At 33.6% G+C, this 21,490-nt stretch overlaps 2 protein-coding genes across 2 annotated transcripts; both read left to right on the top strand.

Annotated features, from left to right (window-relative positions):
* The first annotated feature begins 11,802 nt into the window (after window positions 1–11,802).
* On the top strand, window positions 11,803–12,660 carry LOC114760753 (adenylate isopentenyltransferase 5, chloroplastic-like). Its single transcript, XM_028950045.1, has one exon. The coding sequence runs from the start codon at window positions 11,803–11,805 to the stop codon at window positions 12,658–12,660; it is 858 nt and encodes a 285-aa protein (XP_028805878.1).
* A 3,744-nt stretch (window positions 12,661–16,404) lies between these two features.
* LOC114760752 (adenylate isopentenyltransferase 5, chloroplastic-like) lies at window positions 16,405–16,797 on the top strand. Its single transcript, XM_028950044.1, has one exon. The coding sequence runs from the start codon at window positions 16,405–16,407 to the stop codon at window positions 16,795–16,797; it is 393 nt and encodes a 130-aa protein (XP_028805877.1).
* Window positions 16,798–21,490: the final 4,693 nt, after the last annotated feature.

The following is a 21,490-nucleotide window of genomic DNA, read 5'->3' as shown; positions in this document are numbered from 1 at the left end:
GAGAGGAGTCATAATATAATTTTCCTGTGATTGTTAAGATTAGATGCAACATTTCAATAAGTATAACACAACCCCAACATCAGAGCTTCATATGTCTAGCATTTTGCTCTCTCTCAATAGAAGAATAGTTTCACACACTTCTAAAATCAGTGGGACTTTATAAGCTTGTAATGTGGCCACGGATTAAGCTTATTGAAAGAATGGTAAAGGAGACAATTCAAATATCTTGAGATAAATGATTTCATGTACTCTTTACTTTTCCTTTACTACACAAAATTTTCTTTCAAAAAGCCAACCTTTCCCCTAAACTTGTGTCATCATTTTGGTCATCTAGTTACAAACTATTATCATCGCTATGATGTTCCTTTTAACCACCAACTAACTTCAGAAATATGCTATCAGAGGCCTTCTCTCCTCAAGCTTATTTTGCTTCACCAAGTACCGTCTTTGATTTAGCTTGGTACATGGATAGCAGTGCTAACAACCATGTTTCTCCATCTTCTGATTATTTAGATAAGACTCTTCCAGCTTGTAAGTCTCATCTTCTTGCATGTACTGGTGAGAAAACTCAAATCCAAGCTGTTGGCTTTACTGCTATTCCTTGTTCTCCTCTTCACTCAAGCTGGATGATACTCTAATAGTTCTTGCTACAACCAAGAAATTAATGAGTATTTATAGGTTGATTGAAGATAACATAGTTGATGTATTGTTTACTGATCACGGTTGCATTGTGAAGGACAAAGTGACAGGACAAGTGTTGATTCAAGGGGGACCAGAAATATATCCAATGAGGTATGATCATCATCATCAAGCTCAAGCTCATTTTGCTGCTGCACTATCTTTTGCTCCAGAGGCATGTTTTTCTAATTTAGTTAAGCTCATTTTGTTGTTGCGCTATCTTTTGCTCCAAAGGCATGTTTTTATAATTTAGTTAGATGGCATCATAAATTAGAACACCCTTATGATAGAGTTTTGAGACAAATATTAAATGATGGTAATGTGAAAATCAAGTCTAGACACAAACTTTTCTGTAAAGCCTGTCAATATGGGAAATTTAAATATTTACCTTTTCCTAATTGTAGCTCTCATGCTTCTGCTTCTCTTGATTTAATTCATACTAATCTCTGGAAACCCTCACATGTTCAATTTGTTCAAGGGCACTGTTTTTATATCCACTTTGTTGATGATTTTAGCCGTCACACATGGTTATATCTACTTTAGTTTAAAGTTTTAGTTGAGAATCGATTTGGGACTAAAATTAAGAGCCTACAAAGTGATATGGGAATAGAATACAAGCCCTTCATTAATGTTGCTCAAGCTCATGTAATTAATCTAAAATATACTTGTCCATATACTTCTCAACAAAATGGCCGTGCAGAGTGCAAGCATTGGCACATTGTGGAAACTGGTTTAAATCTTTTAGCTCAAGCTCACATGCCTTTAACATGTTGGGTTGATGTTTTTCAAGCTGTTGTATTTTTAATTTACAGACTCCCAACACCAGTTCTCAACAATGACACCCCTCTGTTTAAACTCTTTAAAATAGAGCTAGATTATAAATCCTTGCAACCATTTGGGTGTTCGTGTTATCCCTGTCTAGCTTAAGCCTTACAATGATCACAAGTTTCAATTTCATAGTAAAAACTGTGTGTTTCTTGGCTATGCTTCTTAACAAAAGGGGTATAAGTGCTTGAGCTCCATTGGACGCATTTACATTTCAAGGCATGTAGGTTTTGATCCTTCAGTTTTTCCCTTTGCAATAGGTTTTTTAAATCATAGGTTTGGTGGGATTCAAAATGAAAATGTGGTCCCTATAGTCATTCACTCTAGGCCTTATTCTACAGTAGCTTTACCCTCTAAGCAACCTATTTTGCCACCTCTCTTACCAAGACAGAGCACACCCTTCACTATCTCACCAAAACAAAGCTCACCATCCACTTTCGTGCCTCAACACTTATTGAGGAGTGACGACACCACTGCACAACCATTTGTCTCTTCTTCTGTATTGATGAGCAACTCTTTATCATCTTTCTCTACTTCAAGTAGTCCCACTAATGTGACAGATTAACCCATTACTAATGTGCATCCAATGACCATTAGAGCTAAAAGTGGTATTTGCAAGCCCACGTAATCCTTTATTGGGTTTTATCTTCTGAGCATCCAAAGTCCTTAACTCAAGTAGCTGAGCCCAATACTATTTCTGAAGCCTCAGTTTCACCTCAATGGCGACAAGCTATGGTGAGTGAATTCGATGCCCTCAAATAGAACCAAGCATGGTATCTTGTACGTACCCTATGATGGCCCTTCAAAGATCATTGATTGCCGATGGGTGTTTAGGATGAAATTCAATGCTGATAGCTCTCTCTTGAACCACAAAGCTAGGTTGGTAGCCAAGGGTTTTCAACAAACTCCTGGTCTTGATTTAACAAAACTTTCAGCCCTGTAGTTAAAATAGCCACCATTAGAGTTGTTCTTACGATTGTAGTCACATTTAATTAGGAAGTAAGGCAATTGGAGATCAACAATGCTTTTCTCAATGGATTCCTATGAGAAAATGTGTATATGTGTCAACTAGAGGGTTTTGTTGATCCCAAGAGACCAAATCATGTATGTAAGCCTGTCAAAGTGATCTATGGATTGAAACAAGCTCCATTAACTTGGTATGAGAGATCAAGTGCGACTTTATTGCAGTGGGTTTCAAGAATGCTCGAAGTGATATGTCCCTCTTCATGCTTCACACTAACAAACTCACAGTATTCGTTTTGATTTATGTTGATGATATTTTGATTACTGAGAACAATTCATCCTATTTAAAGTCTTCTGTGCACAGGCCAAATTCTCCCTTTTCTCTAAAAGACTTGGATCCCTTGCATTATTTCTTGGGTGGCACGAGATAGTTCTAGTATTCCTCCTAATTAGGCTGAATATGTTCTTGGTCTTTTTAAGCGTTTTAATATGTTTGATGCTGCATTACTAGCAACACCAATGGTCACGGGAAGACAATTTGCTATTCATGATGGTAAACCACTAATTGATGCCACAAAATATCAACAAGCAATTGGAGCACTTCAATGGCTTACAACAACTTTTCCTGACATTGCCTTTTCAGTTAACAAACTTAGCCAATTTTATCAAAACCCATAGATGTTCATTTTAAAGGGGTGTGAAACGGATACTTAGATATCTTAAAGGGACTTATCACTAGGGACTTCACATTAAACCATTTGTTAATATACATTTGACAGCTTTAAAGATGCAGATTAGGTTACCAATATGGATGATCGCAAGTCTATGGCTGGTTGCTGTGTGTGTGTGTGTATCTGGGCAATACTTTAGTAAATTGGGCTTCTAGAAAACAGAGAGTTGTGCCAAGATCAAGCCCTAAATCTGAGTACCGTGCTTTAGCTGATTCTGCAGGAGAGGTCAACTGGCTATGCTCTTTATTATTTGAACTGGGTCTCTTCTTAAATCATCCTCCAATTATTTGGTGTGATAATCTCAGTGCTAATGCCTTCGCAGCCAACCAGTCCAACATGCTGGAACAAAGCATATAGAAAAAGATATTCACTTTGTTCGCGATCAACTGTTGGCAAAAGCACTTGATGGTCGACACACAAAGTAGCTGATTATTTCACCAAGGCTTTAACTTTGCCTCGGTTCTCTACTTTTCGCAACCAACTTGGTTTGTGTATCACCCCGTCTCGTTTGAGGGAGAGAGTTAGAAAATAAAATCATTTTATAATAGTAGAAATTACAGTGGGATAAGAATGAGGTTATGATATTTGTATTATATGTCTTTGCATCAATACGAGTCTCTTGTATATTGGTTACCCTGTACCCTTTCCTTCTATATAAACGTGAACAGTGGGGGCCAGCCATCAATCAAGGTTTTTAGCTCATTTCTCATTTTGTGATTCTTGTTATACTTTCCTTCTAAAAGAGTGTACAGTCTTAATATCACATGTTATTTGATATGTCTCTTATTACTTTTTGCAGTCCGATGAGATTTTTATGAGAAGAAATCCCCTTTTAAGGTAAGGCAACATCTTGCATCCAAAAGGATGGTTGACTGGAATTGTTATATCTTTGACAATTTGCTTATTCAACTAAAGATTTGATTATCGCATGGAAAAGGGGGTTTCAATTAATGGAGCTGCTATATTTTGTTCTTGTTTGCTTCAAGTCATTTTCATGGCCATTCCTGTGTGTCAAGCTCAATTTCACGAGGAAGTTTTCTCGTCAAAATTCTAACTTCTCCTAAATGCTTTCGGAGAGTTCTACTGAGAATCAGGTAGATTGAACTGACAAGAAGGGTGCAGAATTAATAAAAATTATAACCACGCTGTGTGTGTGTGTGTGTGTGTGTGTGTATTCAAGAATATTTTTATACGTGTCCAATTGTTTATCGAAGTATGTGGTCAATCAACTAATCAGTTCTCTGTTTTAAGTTGTTTAGTGTAATGAGTCTTATATTGGAGAACTTCACACAGGTGTGACGTGAATTGTAAGTTTAAATGGTTCTCTTCTCCCTCATAATAAGCTAGTTTTTTAGGATCATTTTTTTTTCAACTTGTACTTATCACATTGCTGTCATAATTGGCAGGAGCCAAGGTGGTGTGAAGCTGCCAAGAACGTTTGATAAATCTTCATTCAGAGTATATTTAAAGAATATTTGAAATGATTTTTTGAGAGTTATCAATGATTTTTGGAGCATTATTTGGGAGGTTGCTTTTTAAATATCTTAGTTTCCAAGAATTATCTTATCTTATTTCATTTTTTATTTTATTTTCTTTTCGGTTTTCCTTTCTGTATTTGTTTCATTTCTCTTCTGCTTTCATTGCCAGAAAGGAGGCCCTGAGAGAAGCAAAATTTTGCAGGTGCTGAATGAATGTAGGGACGACAGCGTTTTTGTGGAGAGGAGAATTTGGAATTGGAGAGACCTAAGAAAGAGCGATTTTTCAGAGTTTAGGAGGAGGCGGGAGTTTGGACTGCTCATCGATCATCTTCTCTGTCTTCGACTGGTTCAGCGGAGGAGATTGAAGACGAGAGGAGGTCGCCGACGCTGGCGCAGAAGGCGCCGTCGAAGCTGGTTCTGAGGAGAGGGAAGATGCCGCTGTTCTTCTGCTCAGAGAAAGCTCGATGAAGCAGCCGAGGAGGAAAAGGATCAGAGCAGAGACGTAGACGAAATTGTGCAGAGGTGGAGGAACTGGACCAGAGACGTCATCTGCGTTTCGTGCTTTCATTTTTTTCCTTCCCTTTCTTCTTTGATTTCCATTATGATTTTGATTCCGAACTTGTCGCTGAGATGGTTTTAATTCAAGTTATGTATGGCTAATTTTTCTTTGCAACCTAGAGTTACCAATCCCGTAGCCTCAGAAAATTTGTTTTACTAAATTGGTTAGCTTTAAAGTTAATTTTTATAGGCACTTCATAGTATCGTGTATGGTTTACAAGTTTAAGGAGCTTTTTTTTTTTTTTTTTTTCTTTTTGCGGTTACAAAGTTCAAGGAGCTTTTCTTCATGAAATATGCTAATCTTTTAGTATTAGACTTGTGCTCATTGCATTTAGTTCATCAGGTTTTATATTTTTCTCTAACACTTCGTACTTCAATTTATTTTTGGTTGTAAAGGAATTTAAATGTTTTATAACAAAAGTGTGATTAACTTGAATGTATCCAAGAGTTAACGAAGAAGAATGTATCTTTATTGTATATCTTCATTAAAAGAACATTCTAGTTTTCATATTCTCAATGAATGGAGAGCAAAACCGACATCAAAAACACTAGAAGCTAATTTTTTTACCAATTATAATATGCAAATTATTATACTATAGAACTTGAAAATCATTTTTAATGATAGTAAAAGAAATTAAATATATGGTAACATTGAAATCAAAATCAATAAAGTCTTATGCAAGACGTAAGAGATTGTTGGAAAAATAAACAATCGCCAATTACTAGCTGCATTTCCCATTGGTCGACCCTTTACTACAAAATAAATGACTTTTTGTGACAACTTTGAGTGGCAACTCTTTAAAGTGGTTACTAAAACTTGACTTTCTGTAGCCACAATAAAAATAGTCCATGAATGTCAGACTTTTTGTGGCGATTATAATTGTTGCCGCCGAAAAAGTCTGTAACACCCCGAATTTTATTATTTAGGATGAGTAGAAAAGAGAAAAATTTATTAAAATTATTTATTTGCCAAATAAAGGGGGAAAATTATGGAATGATGATTTTTAGGGTTTAGAGACATTTTGGAAAAGGTATTTCCCCAAAAATGGCTTAAATAATTTTAATAGATAATTTTAAGAGAAGAATGGTTTATTTTCTATGGAAATTATGGAAAAAATACTTAGAGATTTATATTTAATCTGAGAATTTTAGGATAACCAGTTGTGATGGATAAGAAAAATCCATTCAGGATATTTTGGTTTAATTTCTGGATATATCTTATATTTCAGAAAAATAGGAAAGGGATAAGATTGGAGGAATAATTATTTTGGAGGGCAAAATGGTCCAGCAACTATGTAATACACGTGCTGCCTTCTCCATTAGCCACCTGATTCACTTCTTCATTACATAACTGATCACCGTGGCATTCTTTCATTTCCTTCCCTCCGCGACAGTGAGAGAACTCGAGAGAGGGAGTAGTGCCGGAGGTGGTGATCGAAGGAGTTTTTCTTGCATGCAACCGGCGATCTTGATTAAGGTGAGCCTCCTGAACTTCCTTCCACTCTTGTTTTCTCCGGTCTGTGGCTTAATAAGGTGCAAAGGTCGACTGACAGAATTTGGTTAGTGAGAGGAAGTGAAGAAAGGAAGAAAAGGATCGGTGAAATGGTGTTTGTCGGTAAGATAGAAGTGGGTAGAAGTAGTTTTTGATCTTGCATGTGCTTTTCCTTGTCTTTGCGCTGCTGTCCGAACAGGGGGTGTGTGTCTGGAAATGTTTAGTGATGATTTTCGAATTGTATGATTCATCTTCCCTCTGGTTATGGCTGTTCAAATCTGGGTAGTGAATTTTCAAGGTCAAGTTATGAAGCTAGTATGAGGTAATAAGTATGTATGTATGTATGTATATGTGTGTATGTGTGTACCGAATGGTTGCTCTGTTTTTGACTTGGCCGAACAGGGGTTAAAGGCTTGGGGGAGTCTGGTTCTGCTGATTCTAAACAGGGGAAAATCTTCTGTTTAAGGTTGGTTTTGGTTTGGAGGAAGAGATCGAGGAAGATGCAAAATATATATTCATGTGTGTTATTGACTTTGAGGGTAACGTGCAGGAGTAGTATATATATATGTTCTGTGTTGGCCGACTTCTGAATATATATATATATATATATGTATATCTAGCTAGGTGTGTTAAATGTGGGATGGTGATTTTGGATCGGTATGAAAGGGGAGAACCGAAACTTGTGTGTGTGTGTATGATAGTCGCTGGTTTAGATGACGACTGGTTTTTGAGAGGAGACCGAACTGATATATATATATAGTTTCGGTATATGTAGCTTCTGTTTCTGTAAGTTGGGAAGAGTATAATATTATATGTATACACACGGTTATTACTGCTGTTAGAACTTGGGAGATACATTTATATATATGTCGTCGTTGCTGGAAGATTTTGGGATTGCATTTTCTGATTTACAAACGTGTTCAAGTTGCTGTTTTTATGTTCCTTGATGTCAAGAAACTACTTTGGACTGCTAAATGATCGAGGAGTTGAGTAGAAACATTATTCGGATTTGACGTTAAAGTTGCTAAAGGAAATAAAAAGGGAGAAAAGTTGCTGTCCAAATTTTAAGAGAGTATTGATACATGAATATGAAATTGAAGCAGTAATTATGTTAGTCAAAATTTGGTGATAGGCTTGAATGGATGTGTTGAAATTAAAAAGGAATTAATTCTACTAAAAGTGATTTTCATGAATTTAGGAAATGAGAAAAATAAAGGAATTTTTCATATTATGGGTGAGAATGTTTGAAGCTTGACATTTGCTACTATAGAGGATCGAAAAGTGTTGAATAGAGAAGTAATAGAAGGATTATAAGCTAAAATAAAGATGAATGGCTGTTGAGGTTGATTTTGGAATGTTCAGGATGAGTGACAATTAGTTTATTTGGATTCCTTGTGTGGATAGGAGAATAAGAAAGTTTTATAGTAAAGTTATAACTAGTAACTAAATTAATAAACATTTGGATATAGGCTTGAATTGAGATGTTGAAATTGGGACTTTGAGTTTGATCATGTTCCTAAATGAAAAATGTTAAAGAGTTAAGAGAAAATACTGTTCCGAGTTCTTTAGATTTTAAAAGTAAAGGTAATGGTTTAAAAGGAAAGAAGATCTTGTTATTTTAAGTTTCTACATAGGATATTAATAATTAGGAAGTGAATTATCACAAGGACAAATTACAAGTTCAATAGACTTAAGATAAGATTACTTGATTGAAACCCAATGAGGAGAATATAAGTATGTTAATATGTGTGATTGAATGTGTATTATAAATGAGTACGTGTCAGTCAAAGTCATTCGGACTTTTTACTTGATTGAAACTCAAGTAAGTGGACTTGAAAGCAAATGCATGTGAGACATGACATTGTCCTTAAAATAAAATAAATAGAAATAGTATTTTTGACCAAGATGACTAGTTACTAAGTAAAGTAACTGTATGGGTTGAGATAAGGAAGGAAGCCTTTCAAAGAGAATAGTTTGAATAAGAAAATTGTCCAGGATGATCAACTATTAAATAAGGGTAGAGATGGAAAGAGATTGGGAATTAAAGAGGGTTATTTAATTTATAAATTATGTTGGATCAAGCATTAACCTACCTTTACTAAAATAATAGGTTTTGATATCTGCAAAAGCCTACCGAAGAAGCTAAGAGAAAGGAAACAAGTAAGGTTTGATTTTGAAGCAGAAGGTTCAGGTAGTAGTTCTTTCCTACCTTACACTTGTGTATGATTGCTGCATGTCTGTTTGTGCCATATTGCTGTTTAAAGCATGAGAACATGAAATCCTCAATTCCTTGCATGGATTATTTAGCCGTGATCACATGTAGCTGATAGACATGGGGTAGTAATTGCCAATTATTTGCGCATTATTTATTCAGCTTGTCTATCTGTCATTGCGTATAAATGCTTAATTGCATTAGCTTGCAAGGTTATGTTCCACTTTGGCTTGTTTTGTATGCTTTATGTAATCTGCAAATTTGTTTGATGGAAATTACTACTACGGGGATTCGTTCAAACCTCACCCTCCAATTTCTGATGAACAATGAAAGCTAGTAGCCCGAAGGACAAGGAGGTTGTTTAAGAAGAAGGTGGGCTGGTTGAAGAGCAGAGATACCTGTTATAATTCTGTAAATTGTATAGCAAAATATATGGGCAAGTAACTTTACTTGCTCTATGGAAATATTATTTTGTATCCTCTAGAAGAAGGAAGTGAGCATTGCCAGGTGCATGTATATGCTGTCAACCAAGAGCGTTGTTTTATTTTTAATATAATATTATAAGATTGTATAGTATGAAATTATTTTAGGTGATAATAGATTAAGTTGAAAGCAGGGTTGATATTGGATCACTCATCAGTTATCTGAAGGTTTGAAATATTTGATCAACGGATTCTAATGTTAAAGGGGAGGAAAAAAATTTCCCTGTCTTTTTCCCAAGTCGGAAACCTGGCATTAGTGATTTCGCAGGCGTTAAAATGATCCTATTAGTATATATAAAAGTAAGGTGTTGCAAAGTCAGTGTTATTTTTTCAGCAATTTTTTTTTTATCACCAATGATCATAATTTTCTCATTTTTTTCTTTAAATATAATATTTAACGCATCAAATTATTAAATCCGTTATCACATCATGAAGAAATTAAAAAAAGATAATTAATAAATTTTCATTGTCAAAGATTTTGTGCTTAAATTGATACTTTATTTTAAAATGAATGATACATCACTAGTAATGTATTATTATTTTTAATTCAAATAGTATCTATAGCCAAGATGTAAATGTTCCAACTTTGATTTCTTTATTATTGGTGCGTATACTTAAAAATGATTGTTCTAATAATTTGATATGTAAAATATAAAAAAGGATAGGAGTAAATTCTTGGACATCCTCTCTTTTAAGCAACGTGAGACTTTACTTTTGACATATCTGCACATGTTTACAACATTTGTCATAGTTCAACCCAATTGACCATTATATTTGACATCAAATTCATAATTTTGTTATCATCAAAATCGCAATTGGCCATTTGATCTTAAAGTTTACAATATTCAATATCTTATGCATTAATTCAATACGTGGATTTCTTCTAGTTCAATGTTACACGTGGCAGTTATAATTGAGTGAAGGTTTTTATTTATTTACTGGTGAAATTTAGACTCTTAATCACAATTAAAAGCAAACAATGTATGAGATGCAATATGTAAAAGGTATTATTCATTTGTTAAAAGGGTTAATATACCAGATTTTGTAATTAATGTGTGAATATGTATCCATCTTCATTAAAACAAGTTTCTATTATTTGTATGACCAACTCCTACATGGAAAGCAATAAAAGCTAATTTTTCTCAGTTCCAAATTTCAAATATATAACTTGTTGAACTTAGAAATTATTTTTAAATAGTAAGGTAATATATGTGTATAAATAGTAAAAACGTTAAAATTTAAATTAATAAGATTGGATTAATTTTGTATTGATTTGGTTGACTGAATTGGCTCAATACATGCTCTTTATTTATATCGAGAGTTTAAAAAAGGTTGTCATGATTTTAATATACGTTAATTGGTTTATTAGTTTTGTCAGTTGTTTGAACTCTTAGAGAACTGTTAGAAAATTGCCGGACTCTTTTTGAATTGAATAAATGAAATACGTAATCTCTTGAACATTTTAGTTTATTTCATTTTTTCACAAGGGTTTTCCTTATTTAAGCCTTATTTTCCAAAAGGAAAAAGTAATTAAACATGTTGTATTTACCCATTTACTTCTCATAAAATTTGAATAGGAACACTGTATGGTAATTAATGGAGTATCTCATACTATAATTCAAGTACAATGTACATTCTTAACCAATTAATACGAAGATATGGTTGTGCACGTATAAATATAGGCCAATCAAAAAGCTAAACACACGATTGAGAGCTCTTTGATCTCTCTTCCTCCTCTCAGCATTTCATCTAAAGTTTTCCAGGTTGTTAATATTATTCATCATACCTCTCCTCCTCCTCCTCCCTCTAAATCTTCTTTCATATCTTATATACTTGATTTTTTTTTTAATTTATACTAGAAGGCTTTCTTTCTTTTCAATATTGACTGCAACTGTGAAGTCTGACCCCAAACCTAGTGTCACAAAGGGCATACATCTTGTATGACTAGACGCAGTGATTTTTGGCATATATACAAGAAGTTTGACATATCAGCTTTCATAAATGAAATTTCACCTTGAGGAAACACTCTTTTAAGATCAATTTCTTTTGGTACAATAGGAGAATCAATGCAGTGAAATGGTTTTGGAGTTTTTCATCGATGATAAACATATTGTTTTTTGCCAATTTTTTTCTTCAAACTCATACCTAGAAATATTCTAACTTTTGTGTGCATGGCATGGAATGCTTAAACTTGGACAAAACAATTTTCAACATTGAACTCCATGCAACTCACAAGGGAATCAATATCTAGTTTTAACTAATAACATTTTCATTATATATTTGCATCGTATAGTACATATATACTATATATTATATTAAATCAAGGTTGTTTTTATGAACATTTTCATTGAAGGTTATTATTATCAACTGTTAAGAAGAACAAATGGCTGCTTGCGACAAGAAGAAGGTTGTGTTCATCATGGGATCAACTGGAACAGGAAAAACCAAGCTTTCAATCGACCTGGGCTCACATTTCCCCTCTCAAATCATCAATGCTGACAAGATCCAAGTGTACAAAGGTCTGGACATAATCACCAACAAGGTCCCGGAATCCGAGCGAAGAGGAATCCCACATCACCTCCTGGGAATCATCGAAGATCCCGAATTCGACTACTCTCCCACCCTTTTCTGCGACCATGTCATCTCTGCGATCGAACACATCACCCAACAAGGACACCTTCCCATCATCGTCGGAGGCTCCAACACTTACCTAGAATACCTTGTGGAAGATCCCACCTTGGACTTTCGTTCCAAACATGATTGTTGCTTCCTCTGGCTCGACGTGTCTCTTGATGTCCTCTTTCCCTATCTGGACAAAAGGGTCGATGAAATGGCGGACGCAGGGTTTGTGGATGAGACCAGAGAATACTTCCTTCCTGAGGCTGATTATTCTGCTGGAATAAGAAGAGCCATCGGCGCTCCTGAACTGCACGAGTATTTTAAGGTTGAGAACGATGTTAATGTGGACGATGAAACCAAACAAGAGTTGCTCAGAGATGCCATGCAGAGAATGAAAGAGAACACTCATACGCTGGCTAGAGTGCAACTTTCAAAGATACAACGCATCAATGATGAGCGTTCTTGGGGATTGAATCGTATTGATGCTACTGAGGTATTTGAGGCTGTTCTGAATGGAAGTGCGTATCAGACTTTATGGAAAGATTTGGTTTTCAATCCCAGCAAACAGATTGTTCAGAGCTTCCTTGAAGCCTATATGAGTGAGAGCAAAGCTGCAGAATAATTTTTTTTTGGCCACATAATTGGCGAATTTAAATAAGGTGGAGGGATATATTTACAAGACAGATTTTTAATTTACATATCTTTCTTCAAAACGTTGAAAAATAAGAGGATGTAATGTCTTCAAAGTTTTATCTTTCATGAAATAATAATATTATTTCCTTATTGTTATACGTACATAAAGATATATTTCAAATTTTCGATTCTCAAATACCAAACACTTAGATCTCCAATAACATACATAAACATAGTTTCAAGTAACATTATCTTGGGGTGAGAACATTTTTGCAACCCATTGTACAGTTTGTGTCACGATGTGAAATAAAATGATGAAAAAAGTATTCTTCCTATGAGGATTTAGTTTCAAAATCCTAATCAACTAGTATCAATTATCACCCTTTTACGTAATTTGAGTGATACAATATCAAAAGTGAAAGGAAACTATTTTTAAAATTAGAAATAAATAATAAAAACAAATGATTCTTGGACTTCAAGGATAAAATGGAAACTAGCTAGAATTATTATCTCCCTTGTATTTCTTGACATTCAATTCACCTCCTCTCTTAAATATTCTTAGTGAATGTGTTAGCCTTGAGTTCAAAAAGTACTTGCAAGTGCTCTCTAAAATCACGAACAACTATTCAGTTTCATTAATTCCTCAATCTCTTGTTACAAGTAGTAAAATACAAATTCTAAGAGCCAATCCTAATGTGACTATCCAAGATTGGCAAGTGTGTGTGTGTATCTATCTTACCAACAAAACTATTCATTCAATAATATACAAACTTTAAGTTTTGCTGATACAATTTTATCCCAGTTCTACATTCAAAATCTCTCTTAAACGTCAATTAAGTGATATAAATGGTGATTAAGCATTTGATGTCCTCCTGTAGGAAGGAGTTTAGAGGATCAAAGCTTAGAGTAGATATATGAAGGGGCCTATGTGTTTCTTTCTATGGAGGTGGTTTTATTTGTCTTTTTTCAAAATAAAGTTAAAAGATGATATCTAGACAAAAAGTTAAAAGACTAATTAATATCACATGTTATTTGATTTGTCTCTGATTGCTTTTTGGAGTCAGATGAGGTTCTTATGAGAAGAAATCCCCTTTTAAGGTAAGGCAACATCTTGCATCCAAAAGGATAATTTACTAGAATCGATCTTCTGCAATAATTCAACTGAAGATTTGATTGTAGCATGGAAAAGGAGGGTTTTAATTAATGAAGGTGCTATATTTTTTGCTCGTTAGTTTCAAGTCTCTTTCATGGCCATTCCATTTTGTGTCAAGCTCAATTTCAGGAGGAATTTTTCTCCTCAAAATTCTAACTTCTCCTAAATGCTTTTGAAGAGTTCTACTGAGAATCAAGTAGACTGGACTGACATGGAGGGTGGAGAATCCTTACAAAGTATATAACCACGCTTTTGAGGCTCAATATCGTATTTTCAAGAATATTCCTATAGGTATCCAGATGATTATTGAGGATGTTGGTCAATTACCTAATCAGTCATCCGTTTTAAGTTTTTTTTTTGTTGCCTGAAGTCCGTTTTAAGTAGTTTAATTGACCATATTTTATATTTTTCTCCAACTACTCTTAGTACTTCTATTTATTTTCTCGGTCGTAAAGAAATTTGAATCTTTTATACAAAAAAATGTTTGCACTTAACTTGAATGTATCCAAGGGTTAAAGAAAAAGATAGTAGTACCTTTAACTTAGTTAAACAACTTTCTAGTTTGTATATTCTGAATGAATGGAGAGCAAAACCGATGTAAAAAAAGAAAGAAAGAAAAGTTAGAAGCTATCTTTCTCAATTCTAATATGTAGATTATTATACTACTTCCTGTCCTCAATATAAAATTTAATTTATAGTGTAATTTGTACTACAAATTAGATATTATATTTAGAATTGGAGTAGTACTAAAGAACTTGAAAAATCATTTTTAATGTTAATAAAATAAAATAAATATATAAATAATAACACTGAAATAAAAATTGATAAAGTCTTATGTCTGACATGAGAGATTTATCATAGTTCAACCTAATTGACCCTTATATATGATATCAAATTCATAATTTTATTATCATCAAAATGACAATTCGCCATTTGATCTCAAAGTTTACAATCTTCATTTATCCTATGCATTCAATACGTGGAGTTTCTTGTATTTCAATGTTGCACGTGGTAGTTATAATTGAGTGATGATCTTTATTTACTTACTGGCGAAATTTAGAATCTTAAACACAATTAAAAGCAAACAATGTATGAGATGCAATATGTAAAAAGTATTATTCATTTGTTAAAAGGCTTAATATACAGATTTTGTAATTAATGTGTGAATATGTATCGATCTTCAATAAAACAAGTTTCTATCATTTGAAATGTGAATAAACGGGGACCCATATGGGAAGCGATAAAGGCTAATTTTTCTAAATTCAAGTATGTAACTTGTTGAACTTGCAAATTATTTTTAAATAGCAATGAAATTAAATTTTTATAAATAGTAAAAACGTTAAAATTAAAATTAATAAGATTCTTTTAATTTTGGATTGATTTGATTGAGTGAATTGGCTCAGTACATACTCTTTATTTATATCCAGAGTTTAATGAACATTTTCATGATTTTAATATACGTCAATCAACTTGTCAGTGGTGTAAACTTTTTAAATTGAATAAACGAAATGTCTAGTCTCTTCATCACTTTAGCTTATTTCTTCTTTTTTTTTAAAAAAAAAGGGTTTTCCTTATTTAAGCCTTATTTTTCAAAAAGGAAAAGGTAATCATGTTATATTTATCCATTTACCTCTCACAAAAGTTGAATAGGAACACTGTATGGTCATTCTGTATTTAAATTTAAAAAAAAAAACACTGTATGCATGGTCATCAATGGAGGATCTCATGCTATAATTCAAGTACAATGTACATCCTTAACCAATTAATATGGAGGGAAGATGATGCAGGTATAAATATAGGCCTATCAAAATGTTAAACACATAATTAGGAGCTCTTTGATGTGTCTTCCTCGTCTCAGCATTTCATCTAAAGTTTTCCTTCCAGGTGGTTAACATTGTTCATCCATAACTCTCTTCCTCTTCCTTCTAATTCTCGTTTTTTTTTCCCTTTGCCAGCCCTCCTTCTTCTCATTCTTCTTTCACATTTTATACTTGATTTTTTTTATTTATACTAGAAATTTTTTTTCATTGAATTTTGATGGCAAGCGTGTAAAGCTTGAGGTGAGAATCAAACCCCACATCTACCTAGTGCCACAAAGGGCACATCATCTTGTGCTAGTTAACCCAATGATCTTTAGCATTTATATTAGAAATTTTATATATCATGTTGGTAAAATGAAATTTCCCGTGTCGAGGAAATATTCTTTTAAGATCAATTTCTTTTGGTACAATATGTAGAACCAATGCAGCAAAATGGTGTTAGAGTTTTTTGAAAATAAACATATTGGTTCTTGCCAATTATTTTCTTCAAACACCTAACTAGAATTCTACTTTAGCGTGTATAGCATCGAATGCTTAAACTTGAACAAAACAAATTCAGTCCAAAAAAAAACTTGAACAAAGCATTAATTTTCACCATTGAACACTATACAACTCACAAGGGAATCAAGATCTAGTTCTAACTAATGACATTTTCATTATATGTGTCGTATAGTACATATATACTATATATTATATTAAATCAAGGTTGTTTTTATGAACATTTTTATTTCAGGTTATTATTATCAATTGTGAAGAACAAATGGCTGCTTGCGACAAGAAAAAGGTTGTGTTCACCATGGGATCAACTGGAACTAGGAAAACCAAGCTTTCGATCGACCTGGGCTCACATTTCCCCTCTGAAATTATCAACGCCGACAAGATCCAAGTTTACAAAGTTCTGGACTTAATCACCAACAAAATCCCAGAATCTGAACGACTAGGAATCCCCCACCATCTCCTCGGAATCATCAAACATCCCGAATTCGACTACTCTCCCACCCATTTCTGCGACCATGTCATCCCTGCGATCGAGCACATCACCCAACAAGGGCACCTCCCCATCACCGTAGGAGGCTCCAACACTTACCTCGAATACCTTGTGGAAGATCCCACCTTAGACTTTCGTTCCAAATTTGATTGTTGCTTCCTCTAGCTCAACGTGTCCCTTGATGTCCTTTCTACCTATCTGGACAAAAGGGTCGATGAAATGGGCGACGCAGGGCTTGTGGATGAGACCAGAGGATACTTCCTTCCTGAGGCTGATTATTCTGCTGGAATCAGAAGAGCCATCGGCGCTCCTGAACTGCACGAGTATTTTAAGGTTGAGAACGATGTTAATGTGGACGATGAAACCAAACAAGAGTTGCTCAGATGCCATGCAGAGAATGAAAGAGAACACTCATACGCTGGCTCGAGTGCAACTTTCAAAGACACAACGCATCAATGATGAGCGTTCTTGGGGATTGAATCGTATTGATGCTGCTGAGGTATTTGAGGCTGTTCTGAATGGAAGTGCGTATAAGTGTTTGTGGGAAGATCTGGTTTTTAATCCCGGCAAGCAGATTGTTCAGAGCTTCCTTCAAGCCTATATGAGTGATGGCAAAGCCGCAGAATAATTATCATTGTTTGGCTATGTAATTGGCGAATTTATATAAGGTGGAGGGATATATTTACACGATAGATTTTTAATTTACATATCTTTCTTCAAACCGTTGAAATATAAGAGGATGTAATGTCTTCAAAGTTTTAGCTTTCATAAAATAATAATAATAATATTTCCATTATCGTTATACATGCATAAATATATATTTCGAACTTTCGATTCTGAAATACTATAGCTTACATTAACATAGTTTCAAGTAACATTATCTTGGGGTGAGATCTTTTTCGCAATCCACTATACGGTTCGTGTCACGTACGATGCAAAATAAAATGATGAAAAAATTATTCTTTCCATGAGGATTTGGTTTCAAAACCTAATTACGTAGTATCAATTATCACAATTTTCTCTACTATGAGTGATACAAATTTTAAAAGTAAGAAAAAATCCCAAAAAAAATGACTGTTGAATTTTAAAATTCTAAATTAGTATTGGTTACTACACTTGTAAAGAAAATAACTACACTCAAAAAGTAAATAACAATACATTTTGTAGTAATTCTTGATTTGTCATTTTAAAATTCAACAGTCATTTTTTTGGGATTTTCCCTGAAAGTAAAAGGAAACTGTTTTAAAATTGGAAATAAATTAATAAAAAAATGATCCTTGGAATTCAAAGATAGAATGGAACCTGGCTAGAATTATTATCTCCCTTGTATTTCTTAACATTCAATTCACTTACTCTCATAAATATTCTTATAGAATGTGTTGGCCTATGTTCAAAAAGCAAATGCTTTCTCAAGTTAACAACAATTATTCAGTTTCATTAATTCCTCAATCTCTCACTACAACATATTTCTTAATATTTGACAGTTGTTTTTACTTATATTTGACAATTCCAAACTGTCAAATAAGAACCCGTCATATTTGCTATGTATAAAGACATATTTGCTATGTATAAAGACTACCCTTACTTGATGGTTTTTCAGAAGAACGGTCAAGTAAGGTAGCCTTACTTGACAGTTCTTGTGAAGAACCGTCAAGTAAGGGCAGCCTTATTTGACACTTTAAAAAAAAACAGTCAAATAAAATGATTTAATTACTTTTTTTATATTTATTATAACATGCATTATAATCAAAATGATAGCAAGAGAACAATATAAAATAAAAATGTTGTATTTATGGAATTCAAAATCCAATACATCACAGGTAAACATCATATAATTCTAAAGATATTAATCACTTAAGCACTCCCCATATAAAAATATTGTCCAATAAATTATTTGAATTAAAAAAAGTTTATCCTAACAAAATTTCCTAAATGTTGTTATTGATCAAATATCATAATCATAGCTCCTCTGTTTCCATATGCATATATCCATAACTATCCGAAGAAATCTAACTTCTCTTGCCTGAAACTGCAAAAGAAAAAAATTCCTAAAAATCATCACAAATATAATTAACCGATATGTGGCTAAATATAAGGAACAAATTTTGACTGAAACAGACTACTAATTTTATTTTTTTAATTAGCAAATAATTCCTAAAAATCTGTAACTAAATGAAATGTTGCTGCTAATGTGTCATATCTCAACAAACTAACTGATCATTGAAAATCAAATTTGATTGTCCATGAAGGACAGACGAAAAATCAGCATGTGATCCAGCTTTGTATAAAGATCTTCTTGTTCTTCAAACATTAGGTATGCAAATGCAGAAATAGTTTAGTGCAATTTACTTCTTCCAATAATTGTTCCTATCTCTTGTGTGGCTTTAAGCAACTCTAATGCAATTTCTTGGACTTGGTTTATCCTTGCAGAGTAATACAAACCTATCAGAAAATATTTATGACAGTTTTATGTTTAAGCAACAAGAACTCTTCTTATAATAGATATCCAATTATTCTCTAATGGAGAAAAATAGTTCATATTAGCACGCAAGAATTTAGGTACCTTAAACACTTTCCCATTATCAGCAAGTGAAAGAGTAATATCTCAGACAAGTCCCACCAGAGTACCAATTCGATAAAGGTCCTACGCATAGAAGATATTGTCAAGTGAAGAAAAGCTTAGGGAACACTTCATGCATGAGTTAAGGAGTAAACCTATGCAAGAACTCTAGAATGGCATATCAGAAAAGGGTTTCAAAATAAAAATTAACAGTAAAATTTAATAGCACCTACTAGGATGAGGATACAAGAAATCTTCTTCCAATATGGGCAAAGTTGATCATTATAACACTAATCAAATTTAAGTGAATATACATATTCAACCATTCACCTTCAAGACTACAAAAAGCAACAAGGGAATGTTAATATTCTTTATTGATGATAACAACTGGATAACCATTGATCCTTTTATATATTAAAAGCATTGATAATCAGCAAAGATGCATCCAATAAACCACATATTAATAGCAAGCCCGCACTTTGTTGTAACAGAGTGAAGATAACAAAACACTCAAAACTTGCATCCACTCAAAGGGACATACTTCAAACAGAGGCTTTCTAGCAACATATGCACTCTGCTCTTTGGAATGCATTATCACAGATAATGAACCAAATATTCTAATATGGAATCAAGAAGATTCACTGCACCTGTGTTTGAATTTATTTAATTAAAATTAAATTTGAAAAATCACACACTTACATATTAACAACATTTGTACTTGAATTCAAAAATTAGAAAATAAAAATGGAAGATTCATTAGCATTAACGGTTTTAGTACCATTTATGTAATGAATCAAAAGGCAAATCATCGAAAATGAACAATGTAAAGGTCATTATCTTAAAATAAATAGGGAAAAGGTGCAGGGAGAAATATAAATTGATAGGCAATAACATGGCATTCACAAGGTGAAACCGTGGAAGTCATATCAAGCCTCCCCAAAATTCATCGATCATTTCCTTTTCTAGTCTTTGCCATTTCACCAATCTCCTCTGCGACATGTCATTCCACCAATTAGGTTCCCTTATATCTCTTCCTAAAATGGGAAAGGAAAGGGAATGTGTGCAGCAAATCACTTTGCCAGCCAAGATAGAACTTGATTGTGGTGGGCGACCGCCTTGCCCAAGTTTCACAATGGCAAGGGTTACAAGAAGAGAGGTGGAAACCCTCAATAAATACTAGTATAAGAGAAAGCACTAAATCAAAGATAAGAAAAAAGGAGAATAGGAACTTGAAATGGCAAGTGATGATGTCGGCTAGGCTTCTCCCTTCTCTTCATTGTCACACCCTAGGACTATAAGCTCTTTGAAATCACTTCATACACAGTTCCAAAATCCACCCCAAACAAGCATTGGACAAAATACAGACCATATTGGAGGAATGCAAGAGTAGAGAGCAGGAGCAAGCAGTGATGGAGAAAGAACTAGAGGAAGTGGGGGATGGTGGTGGAGACTAGAGTCGATAGAGCTCTAAAAAAAAAAAAACCTAGGTCATATTGAGAATGAGGAAGAGCTTCGAAGTTGAGCTTCAAATGTTAAAAGTGTTAAATATATTCTAAAAATCAATATATTTATTTGACGGTTCTTAGATTCAACCATCAAATAAATGTTCTAAAATTTTTCCATCACAAATATTTGACGCTTCATATATTTAACCATTAAATACATATATAATATTTGACAGTTTTAGTAAATAATCGTCAAATAAGTGTTTTTTAATTTCCACCTCGTCTTGCTTAGCGTTTTTTTTTTCAGCAACTGTCAAGTATCAAGCGTTATATATGATAAAATCTGTAGTGGTGTCTTGTTACAAGTAATAAAATACAAACTCTAAGAACCAATCCTAATGTGACTATCTAGGATTGGCAAGTATATATATCTCTATCTTATCAACAAAACTATTCATTCAATATATAAACTTTAAGTTTGGCTGACACAATTTATCCAAGTTCCGCATTCAAAATCTCTCTTAAACATCAATTAAGTGAATATAACATAAAAATGGTGATTAAGCACTTGATGTCCTCTAGCAAGAAGGAGTTTGGAGGATCAAAGCTTAGAGTGGATATATGAAGGGTGCGTATGTGTTTTTCTATGGAAGTGGTTTTATTTGTCCTTTTTCAAAACAAAGTTAAAAGATAATATCTAGACAAAAAGCTAAAAGACTTAATATCATATGTTATTTGATTTGTCTCGGATTGCTTTTTGGAGTCAGATGAGGTTCTTATGAGAAGGAATCCCCTTTTAAGATAAGGCAACATCTTGCTGCAAAAAGATGATTTACTAGAATTGATCCTCTAC

The sequence above is a fragment of the Neltuma alba genome, unplaced genomic scaffold (genome assembly GCF_004799145.2).
Source record: "Neltuma alba isolate B1F8T4 unplaced genomic scaffold, ASM479914v2 tig00011016_pilon, whole genome shotgun sequence".
In the NCBI taxonomy this organism is placed as follows: Eukaryota; Viridiplantae; Streptophyta; class Magnoliopsida; order Fabales; family Fabaceae; genus Neltuma; species Neltuma alba.
The sequence above is the reverse complement of the archived record's forward strand: the minus strand, read 5'-3'. Positions and strand labels throughout refer to the sequence as shown.

Excerpts from the sequence above, each read along its gene's own strand:
- LOC114760753 (XM_028950045.1), top strand. The coding sequence starts at position 11,803 with ATGGCTGCTTGCGACAAGAAGAAGGTTGTGTTCATCATGGGATCAACT.
- LOC114760752 (XM_028950044.1), top strand. The coding sequence starts at position 16,405 with ATGGCTGCTTGCGACAAGAAAAAGGTTGTGTTCACCATGGGATCAACT.